The sequence below is a fragment of the Heptranchias perlo genome, chromosome 43, assembly GCF_035084215.1.
Source record: "Heptranchias perlo isolate sHepPer1 chromosome 43, sHepPer1.hap1, whole genome shotgun sequence".
Taxonomy (NCBI): domain Eukaryota; kingdom Metazoa; phylum Chordata; class Chondrichthyes; order Hexanchiformes; family Hexanchidae; genus Heptranchias; species Heptranchias perlo.
The window spans coordinates 5,504,987-5,531,985 of NC_090367.1; the positions used below are offsets into that span (position 1 = coordinate 5,504,987).

General features: G+C 44.9%; 1 protein-coding gene across 1 annotated transcript in view; it reads left to right on the top strand.

Moving 5' to 3' along the window:
* Positions 1-26,999, top strand: part of LOC137306359 (uncharacterized) — a 70,113-nt gene that overhangs the window by 12,499 nt on the left and 30,615 nt on the right. Inside the window, exons 6-10 of the mRNA XM_067975512.1 lie at positions 5,037-5,152; positions 6,016-6,230; positions 12,818-12,926; positions 14,009-14,212; positions 14,580-14,670. Coding sequence (XP_067831613.1) covers positions 5,037-5,152; positions 6,016-6,230; positions 12,818-12,926; positions 14,009-14,212; positions 14,580-14,670 — 735 coding nt within the window. The remainder of the gene's footprint in view (positions 1-5,036; positions 5,153-6,015; positions 6,231-12,817; positions 12,927-14,008; positions 14,213-14,579; positions 14,671-26,999) is intronic.

Consider the following 26,999-nt stretch of genomic DNA (forward strand, 5'->3'; position numbering starts at 1 on the left):
TTTGTCAGGATGTGGGCAACACTGACCAGGCTGCATTTATTGCTTATCGTGAAGTTCCTGGCTTCACGTCAAAAGAAACCATCATGAAATGATTGGCCTATTTTTCTCTTTGTATAATTTTAGCACTTAGGCGTGCCATCTGAAGTATGACTGATGTGTACTAGATGCAATACTATATTATATATATTCCCATTGCTCATCTGTCTATACCACATGTATTCCTTTTAATTTTACAATAATATAAACAGGTAGAAAATATTGAACTCTCCCAATTTATCGTCCTTCTACTTATTACAAAGAATGTGCAGCAAAGAAACAGGCCATTCAGCCCAACAGGTCCATGCTGGTGTTTATGCTCCACGTGAGCCTCCTCCCACCCTTCTTCATCTAACCCTATCAACATACCTTCTATTCCCTTCTCCTGCATGTGTTTATCCAGCTTCCCCTTAAATACATCTATGCTAGTCGCCTCAACTACTCCATGTGGTAGCGAGTTCCACTCTCTGAGTGAAGAAGTTTCTCCTGAATTCCCTATTGGATTTGTTAGTGACTATCTTATATTTATGGCCCCGAGTTCTGGTCTTCCCCACAATAAGCATCATCTCTATATCTACCGTATTAAACCCTTCATAATCTTAAAGACCTCTAAAAGGTCACCCTTCAGTCTTCCCTTTTTTAGAGAAAAGTGCCCCAATCTTTCCTGATAGGTATAACCTCTCATTTCTGGTACCATCCTAGTAAATTGTTTTTGCACCTTGTCCAGTGCCTCTATATCCTTTTTATAATATGGAGACCAGAACTATGCACAATACTCCAAATGTGGTCTAACAAAAGTTCTGTACAAGTTTAACATAACTTCTCTGCTTTTTCAATTCCATCCCTCTAGAAATGAACCCCAGTGCTAGGTTTGCTTTTTTTATAGTCTTATTAACCTGCATCACTAATTTTAGTGATTTGTGTATCTGTACCTCTAAATCGCTCTGCTCCTCTACCCCATTTAGACTCTTATTTTCCGAGGAGTATATGGCCTCATTATTCCTATCAAAATGTACCCCCTCACACTTATCTACATTGAAATTCATTTGCTAATTACACGGCCATTCTACAAGTTTATGGGGTATTAACTACACCCCCTAACTTGGTGTCTTCTGCAAATTTTGAAATTGTACTTCCGATTCCAGAGTCCAAATCATTTATGTATATGCTGAACAACACTGGTCCCAGCACCGATCCTTGTGGAACACCACTTCCCACCTTTTGCCAGTTTGAGTAATTACCTTTAACTCCTACTCTCTGTTTTCTGTTTTGTAGCCAGCTTGCTATCCATTCGGCTACTTGTCCTGGAAACACATTTTTATGGGAATTTTAGCCCCAAAAAATTCAGTTACTTTGTCACCGCTGTGTCATTTCTTGGCCTCCACTACCTACTCTGGCCTCAAATAGAACTCCACATCTCCTCCATTACTAAACTGACTCCAAGAAGCTTTGTTTCTCTTCCATGGCAAACATTTCTTTTCTCTCAACAACTCTTACTTCTCTATAAAACCGAAATACTTTCAAGACTAGAATACTGTTCCTGTATTGGGGAAGTTCTCCAATATCTGTCAACCTCCTGGCAGGATACAAGAAAAAATGTCACCTGATAAGCAGTCCCCCCTTTTACCCTTGACCTTTCTTCTCTTTCTGACTTTATTAGTATTATTGTCATTGCTTCCCTAAACTTTCCTCTCTTGTTCTTTCTAATCTACAAATACAATGCCTGGCATCCTTTTCTTCTTTTCTGGCAGGTGGGTCGGTAATCATAGGACACAGAATTAAGATAATTGGCAAAAGAATCAGAGGGATGATGAGGAGAATTTTCTTTACACATTCTCACTGAGTTGTTAACTAGACTCATTGTACAGTCTCTGACTCTAATTATTTTTTTATCACTGCCTCATAATCGTGGAACTTGCCGGCCCCAATATTTACGGGGAGGTGATTCGGTGATTAGGTGTTGCGGCCAGGAAACCTGGAAGTACGGGTTTCCCGGAGGTCCTGCCAACCTGATTTAAATATTTGGACTCTGTTTCCCAGCCGCAGCCAGCAAGGTTGAGAAGTTAGCTTGGGGTTGCCGGGGGTAGGGGAGGGCGGGGGGGGGAGCACTCCTGCTCCTCCTGGCCCACAAGCACTTGCTGGATCCAGCCGTTCTCACCTCCCTTCAACTGACCTGCAGGCGTTAAATCTGAAACACAGCTAAAATTTGAGGCAAGCAGCCTCATTAAAATATTTAAATTAGGGGCCCACCTCCAGGGAGCAGGTTGGCCGCCCATCCCCCAACCCGCCTCTGTTAAAACCGGAAGTGGGCGTGTTGGGGTTGGGTTTTTCATAAAAATCATAGAATGATAGAACGGTTGCAGCACGAAAGGAGGCCATTCGGCCCATCGAGTCCATGCTGGCTCTATGCAAGAGCAATCCAGCTAGTCCCACTCCCCCGCTCTATCCCCGTAGCCCTGCAAATTTTTTCCTTTCAAGCACTTATCCAGTTCCCTTTTGAAGGCCATGATTGAATCTGCCTCCACACCCACACCCCGCCCCCGAGAGTACATTCCAGACCATAACCACTCGCTGTGTAAAAAAGTTTTTCCTCATGTCATCTTTGGTTCTTTTGCCAATCACCTTAAATCTACGTCCTCTGGTTCTTGACCCTTCCGCCAATGGGAACAGTTTCTCTCTATCTACTCTGTCTAGACCCTCCATGATTTTAAATACCTCTATCAAATCTCCTCCCAACCTTCTCTGTTCCAAGAAGAACAACCCCAGCTTCTCCAGGCTATCCACATAACTAAAGTCCCTCATCCCTGGAATCATTCTAATAAATCTTTTCTGCACCCTCTCTAAGGCCTTCACAACTTTCCTAAAGTACGGTGCCCAGAACTGGGCACAATACTCCAATTGTGATTGAACCAGTGTTTTATAAAGGTTCATCATGACTTCCTTGCTTTTGTACTCCATGCCTCTATTTAGAAAGCCCAGGATCCCGTATGCTTTTTTAGCCACTTTCTCAACCTACCCTGCCACTCTCAACAATTTGTGCACATATACCCCCAGATCTCTCTTTTCCTGTACCCCTTTTAGAATTGTGCCCTCTAGTTTATATTGCCTCTTCTTGTTCTTCCTACCGAAATGTATCACTTTGCATTTTTCTGCGTTAAATTTCATCATGTCCGCCCATTCCACCAGCCTGTCTATATCCTCTTGAAGTCTATCACTATCCTCCTCACTGTTCACTACACTTCCAAGTTTTGTGTCATCTGGAAATTTGGAAATTGTGCCCTGTACACCCAAGTCCAAGTCATTAATATATATCAAGAAAAGTAGTGGTCCTAGTACCGACCCCTGGGGAACACCACTGTACACCTCCCTCCAATCTGAAAAACAACCGTTCACCACTACTCTCTGCTTCCTGTTACTTAGCCAATTTTGTATCCATGCTGCTACTGCCCCCTTTATTCCATGGGCTTCAATCTTAATGACAAGCCTATTATGAGGCACTTTTATCAAACGCCCTTTTGAAAGCCCATATACACCATATCAACCTCTTGTTACCGCATCAAAAAACTCTATCAAGTTAGTTAAACACGATTTGCCTTTAACAAATCTGTGCTGGCTTTCCCTAATCAATCCACATTTGTCCAAGTGACTGCTAATTCTGACTCGCATTATCGTTTCTAAAAGTTTCCCCACCACTGAGGTTAAACTGACTGGCCTGTAGTTGCTGGGTTTATCCTTACACCCTTTTTTGAACAAGGGTGTAACATTTGCAATTCTCCAGTCCTCTGACACCACCCCCTTATCTAAGGATGTTTGGAAGATTATGGCCAGTACCGCCGCAATTTTCACCCTTACTTCCCTCAGCAACCTAGGATGCATCCCATCTGGACCGGGTGACTTATCTACTTTAAGTACAGCTAGCCTTTCTAGTACCTCCTCTTTATCAATTATTAGCCCATCCAGTATCTTAACTACATCTTCCTTTACTGAGACTCTGGCAGCATCTTCTTCCTTGGTAAAGACAGATGCAAAGCACTCATTTAGTATCTTGGCCATCCCCTCTGCCTCCATGACTAGATCTTCTTTTTGGTCCCTGATTGGCCCCACCCCTCATCTTACTACCCGCTTACTGTTTACATGCCTGTAGAAGACTTTTGGATTCCTTTTTATGTTTGCCGCCAGTCTATTCTCATACTCTCTCTTTGCCTCTCTTATTTCCTTTTTCACTTCCCCTCTGAAGTTTCTATATTCAGCCTGGTTCTCACTTGTGTTATCAACTTGACATCTCTCATAAGCTCCTTTTTTCTGCTTCATCTTACTCTCTATTTCTTTTGTCATCCAGGGAGCTCTGGCTTTAGTTGCCCTACCTTTCTCCCTCGTGGGAATGTACCTAGACAGTACATGAACCATCTCCTCCTTAAAGGCCGCCCATTGTTCAATTACATTTTGCCTGCCAATCTTAGATTCCAATTTACCCGGGCCAGATCAGTTCTCATCCCACTGAAATTGGCCCTCCTCCAATTGAGTATTTTTACTTTAGACTGGTCCATGTCCTTTTCCATAGCTATTCTAAACCTTATGATACTATGATCGCTGTTCCCTAAGTGTTTCCCCACTGACACTTGCTCCACTTGGCCCGCCTCATTTTTGAAACTTTAACCCCCCCCCCCCCATCTTGGGGGGTTAAAATTATCCTGTTTAATCTTTATCTCCCTCCGTCTTTTTATGCTACTCCAATCTGAAGGGTTTTAAAACCACTCTTTTCTGATTTGCTTCATCTCTTTTACTCTATTCCAGCTTAGTGGTGTCTTAATCAATGGACTTTGGTCTTACGCTCATATTTTTCAATAAAAAAGAAACCTTGGTATAGAACCCCTTGGTTCTTCTAATTGTATCTGATAGATCAAATTAGAAATAAGACGAAGTCATGGATCTATCACATCGTTGAATACTGTAATAAAAAGAACATGATGTTGTGTCATGTCATTGTGTGCGTTCCACAGATTCTCAAGTCAAATATGGAAAACGAGCTGTCAGACACCAAGAATAAGTACAGTGTGCTAGATCTATTCCGGACACCTGTCATGCGCAAGATAGCCTGTTGTACCATGCTTGTTTGGTAAGTTATTGGTTAATGAGTTCTTTTAGCTAGGTTATCAAATTTGGGTAATGAGTTCTCTTAACTAGGTTATCAAATGCTGGCCATGAGCAGGTGACGCCAGTGGAAATAAAGGAAGAGGGACATCCAGGAAAAGACTGAGAGTGTTACAAGTTGACTGGCTGGCCTTAATATTGCTGTCCTCTTGCCCAGGCGAAAGACAGATGGAACATATCATAAGTTGGTGGGTTGGGCTATTAGTATGGCCCAGACACAACTCAAGCATAGACCCACACCCTGGCAGGGCTTGGTGCCAGGAAGCAGAGGTGCAGCTGCTGGCCTCAGAGACCTGCAGTTGTAGGCCCATCTGCTGGCCGAAGGGCCTTCTGGCTACTGTTGGAGCAAAGCAGCTGGAAGGCCGCAAGGCCCAAGGAATTGGTGGATCCTTGAACATGAAAGTTCAAATTTAACTTTTGGGTCTTCTTTGCCTTCCTGCCTGCCACCCTTAGATCCTCTGATCTGAGAGGGTCGCAGGCTCATGGCTTCACGCCAGCTTCTTGGGGCACCACTGGAAGTAGACACTCCTTGTTCATACTGTGAAAATATTGAAGGGGGACGGTCGGAAAAGCTCTCTCCCACCTCATTTCCATGAATATGTTCGGTTTGTGCCTATCTGTGGAAGCCCATTTTTGAAATCATGAGGCAATATCAAGGGAGTGTGAAATGAACCTTCCTCTTCTACAGAGAGGAACATGGAGGCCATTTGTTCTGAAGCTAAATCAGTGATTGAATAGGGGACTGCAACTGAGAAGATGCAGTAAAAATGCATCCACAGAAATAATTTTGACATGATAAAACATATTCTGGTCTTTTTGCTGCAACAGGTTTTCAACGAGTTTTGCGTATTATGGGTTAGCGATAGACCTGCAAGGATTTGGAGTTGATATTTACCTCATCCAGTTGATTTTTGGAGCTGTCGACATTCCAGCAAAATGTTTAGCTTTTGTTTCCCTGAATCTGATAGGAAGACGGTTCACGCAAAGCAGCAGCCTCATCCTGGCAGGGAGCATTATAATAGCAAACATCTTTGTCCCAAAAGGTAAGGGTTTATATTTACATATCTTCTCTTCCCCCCCACCCAAAAAAGGGAAAGGTTCAGGTTAATATCTGTTGCATGCTAAGTTAACTGAACTCAGCTCATGGTAGCAATTGGGGTGCTACAATTAGCCACAGTGCCCCAGGACTAGGAATGGAAAAATCAGTCAGGGTTCCTGCTCCTGGTCCCAATGCATCACCCCCTGCCCAATGGGTCTGTGGATGTTAGAAAGAACTTTCATTTCTATCGCGCCTTTCATGACCTCAGAATGTCCCAAAGAGCATTACAGCCAATGAGTACTTTTGAAGTGTAGTCACTGTTGTAATGTAGAATAACATGGCAGCCAATTTGAGCAAGGTCCCATAAAGAGCAATGAAGTGAATGACTGGATCATCTGTTTTAGGTGTTGGTTGAGGGATAAATGTTGGCTAGGACACCGGGAGAACTCTCCTGCTCTCCTTCGAATAATGCCATAGGATCTTTTACATCCACCTGAGCGGGCTAGTTTAATGTCTCATCCAAAAGACCCATCTGACAATGCAGCATTCCCTCAGTACTACACAGAAGTGTCAATCTGGATTATATGCTCAAATCTCTGGAATGGGGCTTGAACCCATGACCTTCTGACTCAGAGGTGAGAGTGCTACCAGTGAGCCAAAATTGACACCTTGTTAGGTGAAAACAGAATACCAGAGATTTGCTGGCACCTGTGGAACCATACCCAAGCAGGAGTCAGTCCTTCAAAAGAGGAGCAGAGAAAACTGGGGGAAAAATAGATGCCATCTTCTCCATAACAAATGACAATGCTGATCTGTGACTGACCAAAGAGGAACACAGATAAAAGAGCCACTGCTGGTCCCCGTCTTCCTTATTGTAAGGCTGTCTAGACCAGTGATTGACCAACTTATTCCTGTGACAAGCAAGCTCCGAGTCTTAAATTGCTGAGCTATGAAGAGATGCTAAAGTGCTCAATCTATTCTCATTGCAAACAGCTATGTATGTGCTAAACATAAGCTAAGGAACAATTAATTCATTAGTTGAGAATGTAGGCTCTATTCAAACAAGGAAACAGACAGAGCTGTTATTTGATAGAATAGAAGCATACAGTCCTATGCGTTCATGCATCACTCTGTGTGCTACTGGGCGGTACAGATCGGGACAATCCCAGCTTCATTCCCTAGGCTGTGCTGAGTTGCAGTGAAGGTGCTACCCTTGGTTTCAGCAACCCTTGGCTAGAGGGAAGGAAAAATCAGACAGGATCCCCAGTCCTCATCACTATCTTGTGACTCCTGTTGAACAGCCATGTGAGCTGGGTGTTGATTTAGGTTCAGCTATAGAATCATAGAAGTTACAACATGGAAACAGGCCCTTCGGCCCAAGATGTCCATGTCGCCCAGTTTATACCACTAAGCTAGTCCCAATTTCCTGCACTTGGCCCATATCCCTCTATACCCATCTTACCCATGTAACTGTCCAAATGCTTTTTAAAAGACAAAATTGTACCCGCCTCTACTACTGCCTCTGGCAGCTCGTTCCAGACACTCACCACCCTTTGAGTGAAAAAATTGCCCCTCTGGACCCTTTTGTATCTCTCCCCTCTCACCTTAAATCTATGCCCCCTCGTTATAGCCTCCCCTACCTTTGGGAAAAGATTTTGACTATCTACCTTATCTATGCCCCTCATTATTTTATAGACTTCTATAAGATCACCCCTTAACCTCCTACTCTCCAGGGAAAAAAGTCCCAGTCTGTCTAACCTCTCCCTATAAGTCAAACTATCAAGTCCCGGTAGCATCCTAGTAAATCTTTTCTGCATTCTTTCTAGTTTAATAATATCCTTTCTATAATAGGGTGACCAGAACTGTACACAGTATTCCAAGTGTGGCCTCACCAATGCCCTGTACAACTTCAACAAGACATCCCAACTCCTGCATTCAATGTTCTGACCAATGAAACCAAGCATGCCGAATGCCTTCTTCACCACCCTATCCACCTGTGACTCCACTTTCAAGGAGCTATGAACCTGTACTCCTAGATCTCTTTGTTCTATAACTCTCCCCAACGCCCTACCATTAACGGAGTAGGTCCTGGCCCGATTCGATCTACCAAAATGCATCACCTCACATTTATCTAAATTAAACTCCATCTGCCATTCATCGGCCCACTGGCCCAATTTATCAAGATCCCGTTGCAATCCTAGATAACCTTCTTCACTGTCCACAATGCCACCAATCTTGGTGTCATCTGCAAACTTACTAACCATGCCTCCTAAATTCTCATCCAAATCATTAATATAAATAACAAATAACAGCGGACCCAGCACCGATCCCTGAGGCACACCGCTGGACACAGGCATCCAGTTTGAAAAACAACCCTCGACAACCACCCTCTGTCTTCTGTCGTCAAGCCAATTTTGTATCCAATTGGCTACCTCACCTTGGATCCCATGAGATTTAACCTTATGTAACAACCTACCATGCGGTACCTTGTCAAAGGCTTTGCTGAAGTCCATGTAGACCACGTCTACTGCACAGCCCTCATCTATCTTCTTGGTTACCCCTTCAAAAAACTCAATCAAATTCGTGAGACATGATTTTCCTCTCACAAAACCATGCTGACTGTTCCTAATTAGTCCCTGCCTCTCCAAATGCCTGTAGATCCTGTCCCTCAGAATACCCTCTAACAACTTACCCACTACAGATGTCAGGCTCACCGGTCTGTAGTTCCCAGGCTTTTCCCTGCCGCCCTTCTTAAACAAAGGCACAACATTTGCTACCCTCCAATCTTCAGGCACCTCACCTGTAGCGGTGGATGATTCAAATATCTCTGCTAGGGGACCCGCAATTTCCTCCCTAACCTCCCATAACGTCCTGGGATACATTTCATCAGGTCCCGGAGATTTATCTACCTTGATGCGCGTTAAGACTTCCAGCACCTCCCTCTCTGTAATATGTACACTCCTCAAGACATCACTATTTATTTCCCCAAGTTCCCTAACATCCATGCCTTTCTCAACCGTAAATACCGATGTGAAATATTCATTCAGGATCTCACCCATCTCTTGTGGTTCCGCACATAGATGACCTTGTTGATCCTTAAGAGGCCCTACTCTCTCCCTAGTTACTCTTTTGCCCTTTATGTATTTGTAGAAGCTCTTTGGATTCTCCTTTGCCTTATCTGCCAAAGCAATCTCATGTCCCCTTTTTGCCCTCCTGATTTCTCTCTTAACTCTACTCCGGCAATCTCTATACTCTTCAAGGGATCCACTTGATCCCAGCTGCCTATGCATGTCATATGCCTCCTTCTTATTTTTGACTAGGACCTCAATCTCCCGAGTCATCCAAGGTTCCCTACTTCTACCAGCCTTGCCCTTCACTTTATAAGGAATGTGCTTACCCTGAACCCTGGTTAACACACTTTTGAAAGCCTCCCACTTACCAGACGTCCCTTTGCCTGCCAACAGACTCTCCCAATCAACTTCTGAAAGTTCCTGTCTAACACCATCAAAATTGGCCTTTCCCCAATTTAGAATTTTAACTTTTGGGCCAGACCTATCATTCTCCATAGCTATCTTAAAACTAATGGAATTATGATCACTGGTCCCAAAGTGATCCCTCACTAACACTTCTGTCACCTGCCCTTCCTTATTTCCCAAGAGGAGGTCAAGTTTTGCCCCCTCTCTAGTCGGGCCATCCACATACTGAATGAGAAATTCCTCCTGAATACACTCAACAAATTTCTCTCCATCCAAGCCCCTAATGCTATGGCTGTCCCAGTCAATGTTGGGAAAGTTAAAGTCCCCTACTATTACCACCCTATTTTTCTTGCAGCTGTCTGTAATCTCCTTACATATTTGCTCCTCAATTTCCCATTGACTATTTGGGGGTCTGTAGTACAATCCTATCAAAGTGATCTCTCCCTTCTTATTTTTCAGTTCTACCCATATAGACTCAGTGGGTGAACCCTCGGATATATCCCCTCTCACTACTGCCGTGATGTTCTCCCTAATCAAGAACGCAACTCCCCCTCCTCTCTTACCTCCTGCTCTATCTTTCCTATAGCATCTGTACCCTGGAACATTGAGCTGCCAGTCCTGCCCCTCCCTTAGCCATGTTTCAGTAATAGCTATAACATCCCAGTCCCATGTACCCATCCATGCCCTGAGTTCATCTGCCTTGCCCATCAGACTTCTTGCATTGAAATAAATGCAGTTTAATCTAGACTTCCCTTGGTCTTTGCCCTGCTTTCTCAGACCATCTGTCCGGTCATGTTCTGTGCAGTCTCCCTTACTGCCTTTTGTTTCTGTCACCACTTTATTTCCCACTGACTTCCTGCATCGGTTCCCATCCCCCTGCCACATTAGTTTAAACCCTCCCCAACAGCACTAGCAAACACTCCCCCTAGGACATTGGTTCCAGTCCTGCCCAGATGCAGACCGTCCAATTTGTACTGGTCCCACCTCCCCCAGAACCGGTTCCAATGGCCCAGGAATTTGAATCCCTCCCTCTTGCACCATCTCTCAAGCCACGTATTCATCCTAGCTATCCTGTCATTCCTATTCTGACTAGCCCGTGGCACTGGTAGCAATCCTGAGATTACTACCTATGAGGTCCTACTCTTTAGTTTAACCATGGCACTCATGGTCAAAGAGCATGGTAACACTCGCTGTCAAGTCTCACACATTAAGAATGGGCATTTGGATAAGGTATTGGAGGCCCACCAACCATTGGACTAATTCTGTGATGCTGCACTGCCAACAAGGACTGCACTCGCAGGGAATGTGGTTTGAGGATTCAGGCCTACAATGTTGTGGCCCTATCTCCAACCCGTCTTCACTATGAGGAGAGAAAGTTAAAGGGAAGTTTAAAAAAATGGAGGGAAACAGGAAAATAGACTGAGGACCCTGTATAATGGAGTGAAACAAAGGGGCAAGATATGTGGACTGAATGACTTTTTCTTCTTCCTATATTCCTATGTTCTTAAGCGTGTCTACACTGGCCAGGCAGAGGGAAACTGACAGCTCATGGTAAAGTCAAACCACTAGCAAGAGTGAGGCTTTTTTAATAATGTTTGCTACATGTTTTCATGTTTCTAGTAAGAAACTCAGTCTGACTGGGGTAAAGTCGCATATTGTCACTTCACCTTTAGCAACAGTGTTTGGCTAGAAGTAACACCAAATCAAAACCGGTGGTCAAAAAACCAAGTAATTTAAGCAAGTATTATTCAGCTGAAAAGCTATACATTGTGAAAAGGGAATGTATTCTGAAATCTATTCAAATACACTTCTTTTTCATTTTTCAAAAATGAAAACCCTTGTCCTCTCCTATGGCTATCCAAAATTTTGCATTTATACAATATCTTATCACACCCTAAGGATGTCCCAAAGTACATTGCAACTGCATTCATACCCCAAGACCTGGCCCTACAGATTATGTGCTGTGCTCTATGCCCCATCCTAATAAACTGTGTTCTTCCCATGTGCTAGACCTCAAGCCTTTTTATACCACATGTGCCAACCCTATCATGTCTATTATAGCCAGTGTCCCAGCCTGTGCATTGTGCCATACCTTACCCCAGTGTCCCACTCTGCATTATGCCATACCTTACCCAGTGACCCAGCCCTTTGCATTGTATCATACTCTACCCAGTATCCCAGCACGGTGCACTATGTCATATCCAATGGCCCAGCCCTCTGCATTGTGTCATACTCTACCCAGTTTCCCAGTCCTGTGCATTGTGTTATACCCAGTGTCCCAACCCTGTGCATTGTGTTACACCCAGTGTCCCAGCCCTGTGCATTGTGTTTACCCAGTGTCCCAACCCTCTGCATTGCGTCATTCCTTACCCAGTGTCCCAGCTCTCTGCATTGTGTCATACCCTACCCAGTGTCCCAGCCCTCTGCATTGTGTCATACCCTACCCAATGTCCCAGTCCTCTGCAATGTGTCAAACCCTACCCGGTGTTCCAGCCCTCTGCATTGTGTTGTACCCTACCCAGTGTCCCAGCCCTCTGCATTGTGTCATTTCCTACCCAGTGTCCCAGCCCTCTGCATTGTGTCATACCCCACCCAGTGTCCCAGCCCTCTGCATTGTGTTGTACCTACCCAGTGTCCGAGCCCTTTGCATTGTGTCATACCCTACCCAGTGTCCCAGCCCTCTGCATTGTGTTATATCCTACCCAGTATCTCAGCCCTCTGCATTGTGTCATATCCTACCCAGTGTCTCAGCCCTCTGCATTGTGTCGTACCTCACGCAGTGTCCCAGCCGTCAGCAGGTCTTCCACCGAAGTCATGGCAGACGAGCAGAAGAACCCCTGAGAAATTCACCCCATGTATTTATGCCCAATGTCCCAACCCTATAGGTTCTGAATTTATGCCCCATACCCCAATCCTGCAAGTTATAAACAGATATTTAGGGGCAGAAATCCCTCTATATTTTTAACCAATTGATTAAAGTCTACTACTTTAAGAGATCTCTTTATTTCAAATCAGTTAATGACTGTTCAAAAATTGAACAGATGATTTTCACCCGTTAATCAATTTGTTCAAAATGTCACATGGTGAAATTTCTATTGCTCCATCTCTCTTACAGAGATGCAGACCTTACGAACTTCATTTGCTGCTATTGGGAAGGGATGTCTCTCAGCTGCGTTCAACTGTTGCTATCTCCACGCAGGTGAACTATACCCAACTGTGGTCAGGTGGGTACTCCTGTTACATTCTACAACTGATTTATTTCAACCAGATCAGTAACTGCATTAACAATCATCAGGATACAGCTCTGACAATTGACTGGTGAGTTAAGGCTCCACCATAAACTGAGCCACACAGACCAGGTTTTATTCACAGTCTGTGCTGAGTTAACTCATCCCAGCTAGTCAACAGTTGAGGGCATTACAATTGGTCTGAACAACAAAATCTCCAGAGTGTTCATCCTTGCTCACCATCCAATAACTCCAGTTGGAAAGTACATTTGTGATGTTAAGATTGGGCTCAGCTGTGATGCCCGACACTCGGTGAATTTCCGTGAGGTTTCTCACGCTCATCTACTGCAACTTTGTAGCAAAAGCTAGGAAAACCTAGAGAAATGGCACAAACTAATTCCCTCCATGGTTTAGGCTTGCACATGAACAATTGGGTGAGGTACCAATGCTTGTGGAATCTCACCCCGAAGAGTTCATGCCTTCAAGAGGAGGGAAGAACACGTAGACAGGGCCTCGGTTTAACATCTCATATGATATATAGAATTTCTGACAATACAGCACTCCCTCAATATTGTATTCAAGTGTTAGCCTAGATGAAGTGCTCAAGTCCTGGAGTGGGAGTTGAATTTACAACATTCCTAACTCAGAGGCAAGAATGCAACCAACTAAGCCAAGGTGACACCACAAAGTGTATTAGTCACAGCAATGTAATAATGTGGGGTATGTCAAGTGTGTTACAGAGGCAGGCATGGTTTATATCAATGCTACAGCGAAGGATATTGGCTATATCAGATTGTTATAATGAAGATTATGGGCTATATCAGTATTACAATAAGTGGTGTAGAGTATATCAGTGTTACAGTGAGGGTTGTGAGGTATATCAGGGAATTACAGTAAGGGGCATGTGGTGTACTACAGTGTTATAGTCAGAGGCACAGGGTATATCAGGGTGCTAAAATGAAGGATGTTGATCCAAACCCAGCAAGAGTCAGCACCTTCATGAAAGGAGGGAAGGAATTTGGAAAAAAATGTTAAAGGTACAATGTTTTATAAACACCGTCTTTGTGTATCCCACACAGGCAGACAGGAATGGGACTTGTGAGTACGATGGCCCGGGTGGGATCCATGGTGGCACCTATTATAAGGATGCTTGGTGATTATATACCATTTCTACCGATGGCTGCATATGGTGGAATTGCGATAATAGCTGGAGTTGCTGCCTTTTTCCTATTGGAAACGCTTGACGTTCCTTTACCAGACACTGTTATGGAAGTGGAAAGCAGGTTTGTAATATCAAATTCACAGTGATTCCGGGCACAAATTAAAAATGACAGCAGGGGTCTAAACATATTACAAGAAATGAGCTCTTAGGCCCGGGCTTAAAGAATTTATGGACTTTGCATCAACAAACAGACTGTAGCAGAGAATTCCCCATTCTAACCATCTTCTGTAAAAGAATTTTTTCCTAACCTCCCCTTGAAATCTTTTTGTGATTCTTAAATTTGTGACCTCTTGTTACCATCTTGCTGCCAGTGGAAACAATCATGTGCAAAATACTTTCAGGAGCAGAGGGGGAAAAAATTGGGAGGGATGCAAAAAACTTTGAATGTTTTCTAAACACTCTTTGTTTTGTGATTTATTTATTTCCAGAGCAAAAAAAGGTGCTGTAAAAGAACAGGAGCCAAAAAGGGATGAGATTCCACTGCAGGAAACACACATATCACTGATGAAACAGACCGTTTAACCAGACACAGCTCACTCTCAACATACCATCAGCCCTCTGAGCTGCTGCGTGGTGACTGACATTCTGTAACATACGTCCACCTTTTCACAACAGGCCATTCAATAACGCATTCTTAAACTGAAATATTTCTAAGATGCATATTTAACCTTAGATTACTGAAGTGATAATACAGCAGGATGATACATTATCAACGTTGGCCGAGTCACAGGAGTATGAACCATGTACCTGGTGGGTGGTGTCCTCTTGTGTGATGGTGGTGAACGCTATACACCAGATACATCGACGACATTTTCTTCCTATGGACCCACGGCGAAGAATCACTGAAGAGACTACACGATAACATCAACAAGTTCCATCCCACCATCAAACTCACCATGGACTACTCCTCAGAATCGGTTTCATTCTTGGACACACAAATCTCCATCAAAGACAGGCACCTCAGCACCTCACTCTACCACAAGCCCACGGACAACCTCACGATGCTCCACTTTTCCAGCTTCCACCCTAACCACGTCAAAGAGGCCATCCCCTATGGACAGGCCCTACAAATACACAGGATCTGCTCAGACGAGGAGGAACGCGATGGACACCTACAGACGCTGAAAGACGCCCTCGTAAGAACGGGACATGACGCTTGACTTGTCGATCGACAGTTCCAACGGGCCACAGCGAAGAATCGCATAGATCTCCTCAGAAGACAAACACGGGACGCAACCAACAGAGTACCCTTCGTCGTCCAGTACTTCCCCGGAGCGGAGAAACTACGCCATGTTCTCCGCAGCCTTCAACATGTCATCGATGACGACGAACACCTCGCTCAGGCCATCCCCACGCCTCCACTACTCGCCTTCAAACAGCCACCCAACCTCAAACAAACCATCGTTCGCAGCAAATTACCCAGTTTTCAGGAGAACAGCGTCCACGACACCACACAACCCTGCCACGGCAACCTCTGCAAGACATGCCAGATCATCGACACAGATACCACCATCACACGAGAGGACACCACCCACCAGGTACATGGTTCATACTCCTGTGACTCGGCCAACGTTGTCTACCTCATACGTTGCAGGAAAGGATGCCCCGGAGCATGGTACATTGGCGAGACCATGCAGACACTGCGACAACGGATGAACGGACACCGCGCAACAATCGCCAGACAGGAGGGTTCCCTCCCAGTCGGGGAACACTTTAGCAGTCAAGGACATTCAGCCACCGATCTTCGGGTAAGCGTTCTCCAAGGCGGCCTTCGAGACACACGACAACGCAAAATCGTCGAGCAGAAATTGATAGCCAAGTTCCGCACCCATGAGGACGGCCTCAACCGGGATCTTGGGTTCATGTCACCCTACACGTAACCCCACCAGCAGGAAAAAAGTTATCTGTTTTTAATACAACTGGAAATTCTCTCTCTCTCTCTGCCTTTCGGGTCTCTTTCTCTCTGTCTGTCTAATTTGACACATTGTGTATTCAGTATACTGGGACCTACTGTTTTCCGTGGCTAACCTGTCTGAACACCAACGACACCTTTGATTGGTGTCCCAGCCTAATATAAGATATGCGATTTGAGAACCTCTCATTCACTCACTCACCTGACGAAGGAGATAATCTCCGAAAGCTTGTGATTTTAAAATAAAATTGTTGGACTATAACCTGGTGTTGTAAGATTCCTTACATCTATTTAAACAATGTTCCTATGCTCACTGCTGCTGAGAATTTCCCTCTCTTGTTCCTCTTACACTCTAAATATATAATCTTACATGCCCATCCTCCTCCCTGCAACCTCACTATTGAAATCAAGATACATTGCACTATCTGCTACTCGAACACATTCAAAACTTTAAAATTGTAGGACTTCTTACCTTCGTCAGTCTTACCTTCTTTCTATAATCTATAGACTTTTAAAATGTTAATTGCCATTATCTAACCACTATGCCTTCATTTACTTTGCTCTCTCACTCTTTTCAATCTTGGTGGCATCATGCAGTATGGGCTCTTGGCTCTTAATCTAGATTTCTCAATTCAAAAATAGAAATTGTATAATTTGACTCATCTCCCAATACTCTTTATACCACAAAAGCCAGCTTCCATTAGTAGACCCATGCCCTGAATGAACCAAAACTTAATCCTGAGTGTGTACATTCAATTGTTTTCTGAGTTCACCAGACCCAACCGTATCAAGATTTTTAGTCTTTTAAACTGAGCCCTATGGGAAGCTTTTACCTCAGCACACACCTTGCTGTTCACGGAGCTCTTTTTTGCTAGTGATCTGGACAAACAGAAGATCTGACTGAGCTAAAGGACTGGCCAACAGCTTCTTGTATTGGTCACACTCTAAACAACAACAACTTTGGTGAACAGGACTTGGTGCAAGTTAGGGTATGGGCAGCATTGGGTGAGCTTAAGTTTATGGAGGGTGGAAGATGGGAGGCCAGCCAGGTCTCTAAGCACACAACTATCAATCAAGACAGATTCAAAGACACAATGAACGACCTTGACTTGCCATCATTTGATTGAATAATGGTTCACCCCTTGTCCAGGCTTTGTAGAGCCAATTTAGTCCAGGGGCGAACATATTATACTGTGCGTGTGAAACAATTATGCAAAATGTTCTCATCTGTGAGGTAGAAATTCTTTTTATGCCAAATGTTCTTTCGTTGCTCATTGTACATTTCAATGTAATATCATTAAATTCATATGAAAAAATAATAACTATTACCTTCAAAGGATCCATAATTTGGTTATCTACTGCTCAATTGGCTAATCAGAACTTTTCAGGAGAGAATTCCGAGGGCCATTAATGTGTAATTGCCCCAGCCAGAAGTATGTACATTTGCTCAAGTCACACCCGCATCTACAGAAAAGCAGAATAAACTCGTTACAGATTGCATTTACCAAAAATCAGTGTAAAGTTGCCAACTTTGGCCCAGCTAAAATTTCATATATAGAATGATACAGCACAGAAGGAGGCCATTCGGCCCATCGTGCCTGTGCCGGCTCTTTGAAAGAGTTATCCAATTAGTCTCGCTCCCCTGCTCTTTCCCCGTAAATCTGCAAATTTTTCCTTTTCAAATATTTATCCAATTCCCTTTTGCTATTGAATCTACTTCCTTCCACCTCCCTTTCAGGCAGCACATTCCAGATCATAACAACTCGCTGCACAAAAAAATAAATTCCTCATTTCCCCTCTGGTTCTTTTGCCAATTACCTTAAATCTGTGTCCTCTGGTTACCGACGCTCCTACCAGTGGAAACAGTTTCTCCTTACTTATTTTATCAAAACCCTTCATGATTTTGAACACTTCTATTAAATCTCCCCTTAACCTTCTCTGCTCTAAGGAGAACAAACCCAGCATCTCCAGTCTATCCACGTAACTGAATTCCCTCATCCCCTGGTATCATTCTAGTAAATCTCCTCTGCACCCTCTCCAAGGTCTTGGACATCCTTCCTAAAGTGTGTTGCCCAGAATTGGACACAATACTCAAGCTGAGGCCTAACCAGTGTTTTATAAAGGTTTAGCATGTAATGAATTTGGAGCAGTCATGATCTAGTTCGTAGTTGGCACCAATGTGACAATGTGTTTGTCTAACGAGAGTTGAGGTGCTGTGCTGCAGACCAGAAGATACAGGACAACAGAATTCCCCTCTGTGAGGTCCACCGTCAAATGGACAACAACCATCAGTCAGCACTGAGACTCGAATCCCGCCGTCTGTCGATCGCTCAGCACAAGTGGATGGGACATCGGTCAGAATGGAGGGAGGACTGAGTCTCACGGCTACGTGACACGAACATCTTAACCCATTCTGGCTGGCTGGATTTTTGAATTGATAAAACTGACAACTATTTTAGTATAAAAAAGCAACTTTGCAGTTTATTACATTGTAAAATAAAACATCACCAAACCCCAATCCCATCGTCCAGAGCAGAAGACGTCAAAATTAATATAAAATGGATCTTTAAAAAATGATTTTTTTTCACTCTTGTATATATAAAAAGAAAAAGATGACTCCCAGACCAAACGTAGACATCCAACAATCCCAATGCAGACAAGCTCGAGGGGTCACAGAGAGAGGTCAGAGGACTGGTCCGTGGGATAGTGATTCGGCTGAGAGATTTGCCCCTCGCTCCGAAAGCTGCTGCCTCTCACTGTAGGGTTGCCAACTCTGGTTGGACGTATTCCTGGAGGTTTCATCACATGACCTCCTGCCTCCAACTGCCCTGCCATTGGTCGCCCGACATGTCCATCCTTGCAGAGCCCCGGCTTCCCCATGGCCAATTGGAAAGTGAAAAGACTCAGTTACCCGATTGGATGATTCTTGACCATCAGTCCAGCAGCCATTTCCCCGCCTCCAATATTTTTTATAACTAATAATCAAAAGTGTTCAAAGAAAATGAAACAAAAGACACAATTTTTTTTGAATGTCCTTATGATTTTTCTCCCGGGTTTTTGCTCGTAGCAGTGTCGTAGAGATCAATCTTCAATTCCTGAAAATTCCAGGACAATCCGGGAGGGTTGGAAACCCTATCTCGCTAGGGTACGGCTTCCACAGGTGCTGGATAACCTCCGATACCTCATCCGAAAGTCCGTTCTTAGTGTGCGAGCCCAAACAGTGACTGTCAGCAGGCTCCCTGGACCGTGCTGGTAGGGGTCCATCCTGTCCTCACCTGCCTCATTCTGGCCTCCACAAATGCACTTTGCACCAGGTGTCGCTGGTCAGTGATCAAGAGGGGGGGCCCTGATGATTATTGTCTCCCTTCCCTGTCCCTAGCTCAGGGGCACTGAGCCCATTGTGGCATCGCGACAGCTCACCTCCCTGAGAGTGGCCAAAGCAGCACAGATCGGTCCCACCTGACCATAGTACAATGACATGCTTTAAGTACCAGGAATTCAAAGTGTCGGACTGTAACAGGATCCAGTGGGATCTCCAGCAGCAGCCTGAAAGTACAGTAATTGACACGTTGGGATTGTGTCCATCCATTATCCAAGTACAGCCGTAACCTTCTCAAGAATCACAGGCCAATATGGCTCGTTGGGAGCACGGGTACAAAGAACTGATTTCATATAAAAAGATAGAAAGGGCAATTTTGCGAGGTTCCAAATCTGGAGCCAAGTTATGCAAGATTACCCATAGAATATTCAAACTGTATGTCACTTGAAACAGGTGTTATCATAACCCTATCTGTAAGGATTGAGGGCGGTGCTGTTTCACACACAGTGTCAGTTCCATATCTCAAAGGTTTCAAACTGGACTCTATGAAGTGTGCAATGGGATTCTTGAGGATTTGTGTCCATCTGTCATCAGATTTCCACAAGTTTCCGTATATTCTGATTTACTAGCAAGTTAGTTCTGTTGCTGTATACTCCATGAATATCAACAAATAAAATCAGTATCATAGTGGTCAAAAACATCTCTTGTAATGATAGCACGTTTTCCATTGGATTGTTGACCCTGGGTAATTTTAACTTTACATGAGGACGAGAAATGGATTCTTGTAGGTCAACCAACCATTTTACAACCTGCCCAAATTTCCTTTTCACTGAAGTTAGCAGGGCTGGGACAGAAGGGAGCAAGAGGGAGTGAAAAATGAAAATGTTAAAACTTTAATGATGAAAGTTAAAATAAAAATAGGAAAATAAAGCCCACCTGCAACACCATCTACAATATCATAGGAACAGCAATTTGTAAGAGTAACAGCACCACTTATGGTGCAAGGACTGAAAGGGAAGTATAACAGTAAGTATGGATAGTTGAACTTATGGTTATAATCGGGTGTTAGTCAGGCATGTCAGAGCTGTGAGAAAGTGTAAGAAAAGGGTGACACAAGCATGACAAAATTGTGATACAGAAAATAACTGTGACAAAAGGAAGTATCTACCAGACTTTAAATATATTGTAATTATAGAAGTTAGATGGCAGAAAATAAAACAGAATAAAAAGCATGATGCAAAAGGAACCACAGAGAGAGATGCGTCGCAGAAGGCACTAACCTCGCCACAGGGTCTACAGACCGAGGCTCAGCTTCCTGGGCCTCTCTGAGGAGCAGTATACACAGAGGCTCAGAGTCACTCGACATGTAGTCATGAACATCTGCAGCCTCCTTGATGCTCAGCTGCTCCCGGCTGGCCCGAGCACCATCTTCTTACCTGTCGCTGTCAAAGTCACCAATGCCCTCAACAACTTCTCCTCTGAGCCTTCCAGATGCAACGGGGACATCGCCGGCATCTCTTAGTCGTCTGCACAAAAGAGTCCTGCAAATACACCTACACCCACTCTGCAGTGTCACAATGGGTGGCATCAGGTGTGGGTCTTCATGGTGATCCTCAGGAAAGGGAATTATTGCACAAACCAGACAAGATTTGCAAAGACGTGGCAGTAGTGGTGATAACAAATTTTAATGTGCTTTGTAAAACAAACAAAAGTAAATCAAAAACATAACATTCTGTCATACACCCTTGTGCATCCCCTTTGTGCTCACAAAACCTTAGCCTTACGTTTACGGGAACCCTTACGTGGTGCTACCCCTGTGGCTTCAGCAGAGGTAGTAGCAGGTTGCTCTTGTCCATGCCCTGACCGATGAGATGCTTTGCGCAGATGCCCTCTGGGTTTCGGTGCCCATGAGGGCCCCTCCAAAGACTGCTCCACTTGCACATGTGCAGGGGCAGACTCAGCCCCTGGAGAGGAGGCAGCATTGCGGGTACTGGTTGAGAGGGGGGCAACGGGTGAGACGTGGAAGCGCTTTGAGTGGCGTCCCCACTTCCATGTCCCCTTTCACCATCATCCCTCTCCTGGCTCAGGCCCACATCACTCCTTCCACCCTGCTGGACGACAATTTGGAGGACTTGTGTGAAGCCTTGGAAGGCCAGTTGTAATGTATCTGTCAGCCTGTTTAAGGCAGCAGAATGTTGCTCACCCTGAATCCGAACAGCCGTTGTCAGGGCCTGAATGGACTCATTGTTGAGCTGTGCTTGAAGCTCGATGGAGGCTAGCCTTTCCTCCATCACAGACATTCCTGCACCTACCCGCGACACTATCTCAGAGATACCTTCACGAGCCTGTGACAGTATCTCGGAGATACCCTCCTGTACCTGTGCCACCATTCCACTCATGCAGGAGTTGGACTCCTTCATCCTCTGCGCGATTGTGGAGAGTGCGTGTGGCACCTGTTCCAGTACCGTGGCAATGTGCTGCTGGCCCTCGATGACTCTCCCTTTCATGGCTAGCCCCCCAGGGTTCAGCATCTGGGTCCAGCTGAGCAGAGCCTGGAGAAGAGTGCTCCCACCGACGTGGATTCTCCACGGCTGCCCCTGCCACCAGGGTCTGCTCGTGCTCACATGTGCAACCCCAACTAACTGAGGATGGGGACCCACCGAGGTGTGTGTATCTGCGCTGGTAGATGGCTGGCTCAGAGGCTGGCAGGTCCTCTGAGGAATCGCCCTCCGCAGTCACGGCGGTCACAGATGGCTCTGCAAGAGAACAGAAAGCAATATTAAGCATGTGGACAGATGTTGAGGTGCTGCAGATGCCAAGTGATGCTAAGATCATTCACTATCATGAGTGCTGAGTGTTAGATTTCTGACACCAGCCGCTTGTGCGCTCCCAGTCTCGGCATCCGCCACTGACAGGCACTCCAGCGTCCGGCTTAGTTCCAATGCCTGCTGCTCTGTGTCCATTAGGCTCACCACCACCTTCTCAGCCAGCAACGCCCACATCCCATGAACGAATAAAAAAACCTGTTGTGGCGGGCCCCCTCCAGTCCTTGCCCTCTCCTAGGCATTCTGGCATCTCTTCTCCTATCAAGGCAAAACACACAGAGAGGCGTGACTGAATGATGGTTGTATAGTGACCCACTGCATGCATTGGTGTGGGTGGGAGTGACCATGACGGAGATGCGTGGGAGGGTGTGTGTGAGACATAGCCATGAGATTGTATGAGGATTGGGTTGTGTGGTAGTGTTCGAATGAGAACTGGGGCGGTGAGTAAGTGCAGGCAAGGTGAGGATGATGGTTGAGTGGATGTGAGGGGTGATGCGAGAGTGTTGTGGTGGCGGTGCAGAAGGAGTTGTGTGGTGGTGGAGGTGATGTGGAAGACGGAGTGTGGGAGAATGCGTAAGTACACTCACTTTGGCTGACCTGGTTAGGTCATTAAAGTACTACCTGCACTTGACCCAGGTTCGGCACACATTGCTGCTGCTGCTGACCTCCTCGGCCACCTCTTCCCATCAGATGGAAAAAAAAATTCCCTCCTACTCCTCACCCCATCGAGCAGCACCTGGAGTGAGGAGTCAGAGAATCTTGGAGCAGCCTTGCCTCTGGCCTGCTCCATGCTCCAAAAATGGTTCTTTGCTGGAGGAGGAGCATTGGAGGACTGCCCCTTTAAATAGGGCTCCTCCTGCTGACAGCCTGTGATGCGGGTGCGCAGTGCACCCGCTGTGCAAGTCTGGAACGGGAAACCCAGAAGCACGTGTAAGTACCTTCAATTAGGCTGCGATCACGTGCGGAGCACCCCGATTTCACTGGACGCATTACCCACGCACCCAGTCGACCCCCCGCTGCCAACCCACCTCCCTCCTAATATCAGGCCAAGAGTGTTTTCTCCAACCCCCATTTTGAGAAACAGGGAAAGGCCACAGCCCATAGTGCAGGGTACCATGAATGTGGGAAAGAGGAGCAGTGAAGATGAGGTAAGTCAAGCAGTAGTAGTCAGTAACGCCAAACTTGGGTTTTAAAGGTCTCTAGATTGTAGGAAGAAGGGAAGACTGAGGAAGGTATGGAGATCCACAATTCTTACATCCAGTCTGACAGAGAGGAATATCAGGGTCCTTGTGTTTTTTTTAACTCAAGTGACTTAAAGCTGTTTAGAAATAATTGAAGAAGAATTAATTCAGCTGGAAATATTGTCCAATGCTGCAGAACGTAACAGGGCCCTGGAAGTAAAGCAGGTAGAATATCAGAGAGCACAGCTTGGGCAAAGTCACAGTCTGTAGGCTACAGTAACTGTGGTTCTAGGGGATTCTTCGCTCAGGAAAATAGACAGCCATGTGTGCTGGAAGGACAAGACCAACTGGATGGTGAGCTGTTTACGGAGAACTAGAGCAGTACACATTGAGGAAAGGTTAGAAGGAATACTGAAGGGGTCAGGGCCAAGCACTGTAGTGGTAGTCTATGTAGGGGTACATAGAATTACATAGAAATTACAGCACAGAAACAAGCCATTCGACCCAACTGGTCTATGCTGGTGTTTACGCTCCACCCAAGCTTCCTCCCACCCTACATAGGGTAAATGACACAGGGAGGAATATTATAGGCACCTTAAAAGGCATATACATAAATATTACCTCAAAGATATAAGGTGTAAAGCAGTGTTCTCCAATGTATTTTTAATGTTTGAGAACGGAGAAGAGCTCACTAATAACATTAAGAATGCTAATGAATGGCTGGCAACCTGGCAAACTACAATGCTACTGTCATAAATAACTGGGAACATCGTCAGAATAAAAGGGACTGGTACTGGTAAGACAGGCTACAGCTCAATCAAATAGGAACAAAAAGACTTGCGAGGAACATTGGGGTAGATTTTAACTTGCCAAAATCAGCAATAACAGGGTGGTATAGGACTCAAAATGGGGTCAGTAGACTTATCAGCCTACGTACATAGGACCCTGATTACCATTTTAGGATAAAACTATTCCAATTGTACACCGTGACTCTCCAACCAGTTTAGTTGGCGATGGAGCCAAAGAGGCCCTGAAAAGATAAGTTTAAAATGATTTTTGTGGGGCCAGAAGGAGCAGGAGTGTTCTTTTGGGCCCCACAGAAATAATCTGGGCCACAGTAGCCCTGGCTCCCCCCCCTGCCCCACCTCCGCCATCACGACCCACCTGACCTGAATCCACCGAACTGCAATGGGGACACCCGCCTGACGCCCGCAGTTCGCCGATTCCATTTAAATGAGGCCTGGGTCTCAAAATGCCTCCTGCATTAAATTTCATCTGCTATTGTTTGGTTAACTCATATATTTTGTTTAACTCATTCTGTAATTTCTGGGCTGCCTCCTTCAATTCCACTGCCTCACCAAATTTGGTATCACCTGCATTTCCATTGAGTTTCTGAATCCAAGTCATTGATGTAAATTACAAACAGTAGTGGTCCCATCACCAAGCCCTGGGGCCCCACACTCAGTACCCACCCCTCCTACCCTGACATTATCCCTCTAATCAGTGCCTGTTGTTTTCAGCCAATTTCTTATCTTCACCCAAATTTTGCCCTGAATCCCAACGGATTTGAGATTAATTAGTAATCTTTCATATGGAACTTTGGAAGTCGAAGTGTATAATGTAGTAGGGTTTACCAGTCAATTTGAGTTGTCACTTCCTCAAAGAAATGAAGGAGTTTGGTCGGGCACGATCTTCCCTTTCTAAAGCCGTGTTGACTACTCTTTATTAGGTTTACTGTTACACAGATAATCTTCAAGTTTATTCCTGATAATCAATTCCATTATTTTATGTGGAATTGAAGTAAGACTAATGGGTATGTAGTTGCCTCTGTTCTGCTCCCCCAGCTTCTTCCTGGGGTCCTGTACACAGATGTCTTTCAGGGTTACTGCGTCCATTTCCACCTATTGATGACCCTACAATCTGTCATCTAGGATCTGGTTATCTCTATGCCCCCTCCCCCGACAACTTTTCTAGTTGACATAGAATCATACAGCACATAAGGAGGTCATTCAGCCCATCGTGCCTGTGCCAGCTCTTTGAAAGAACTATCCAATTCGTCCCACTCCCCTGCTTTTTTCCCATAGCCCTGCAATTTTTTCCCCCTCAAGTCTTTATCCAATTCCCTTTTGAAAGTTACTATTGAATCTGCTTCCACCACCTTTCAGACAGTGTATTCCAGATCATAACAACTTGCTACTTCCGCATCTCCCCTCTGGTTCTTTTGCCAATTATCTTAAATCTGTGTCTTACCCTCCTGGAGATGGAAACAGTTTCTTCTTATTTACTCTATCAAAACCCACCATAATTGCATTTTTTGCATCAATGAGGTTGATTATAACTTTTGGGCAGCAGACTGGCAGAGTGCACCGGCCGGGGGCAAAGGCCAGAGGCATTTTGAGACCCAGACCTCATTTAAATGGAATTGGCGAACTGCGGGCCGTTCGGTGGATTCAGGATGGGTGGGTCGTGATGGCAGAGATGGGGGGGGGTGGGGCGCAGGAGGGGCGCTAGGGCTATTGTGGCCCGGATTATTTTTGTGGGGTCCAAAGGAACACTGCTGCTCCTCCTGGACCCACAAAAATCATTTAAAACTTACCTTTTCAGGGCCTCTTCAACTAGTTTCGTTGGCGATGGAGCCGAAGAGTCACGGTGCACAATCGGAACAAAAAAAATGGTAATTGGGGTCCTACGAGCATAGGCTGATAAGTCTACTGACCCTATTTTGAGGCCTATACCACCCCGTTATTGCCAATTTTGGCAAGTTAAAATCTACCCCAATGTTCCTCTTTTTGTTCCTATTTGATTAAGCTGTAGCCTGTCTTACCAGTACCAGTCCCTTTTATTCTGACAATGTTCCCAGTTATTTATGACAGTAGCACTGCGGTTTGCCAGGTTGCCAGCCATTCATTTGCATTTTTAATGTTATTAGTGAGCTCCTCTCCTTTCTTGCAGATAGGAAATCATTTAATGGGAAAAATGGGCACCATACATACTTAATGAAAGATGTGAAGTAGCTAAGGAATAATCTAATAGAGATCTAGGAGTCTCAGTAGATTGTATGCTCAACATGTCCAACCAATGCAAAGCAACTATCAATAGAACGTTGAACTACATAGTCAGAAAAGTAGACTACAAGCCAGAGGAAGTTGTGATCAAACTGTACAGTGAGGAGAAATCAGTGGCAAGCCAGTGGGAGGCACTAAAATGTGAAATTCTACAGGTACAATGCAGACACGTTCCCTCAAAGAAAAAAGGAGGCACTGCCAAATTTAGAGCCCCCTGGTTGTCTAGAAGTATATGGGGAAAGATAAAGCAGAAAAAGAAAGCTCATGACTGTCACAGAAAACTAAATACTGCAGAAAGCCTGGAGGAGTATAGAAAGTACAGGGATGACGTAAAAAAGGAAATAAGGAAAGCAAAGAGAGGGCATGAAAAAATATTAGCTAGTAAGATTAAAGAAAACCCAAAGATGTTTTATCAGTACATTAAGAACAAGAGGATAGTTAAGGAAAAGGTGGGACCTATCAGGGATGATAAGGGTAACTTGTGTGTAGAAGCAGAGAATGTGGGTAGGGTTTTAAATGAATATTTTGTCTCCGTATTCACAAAGG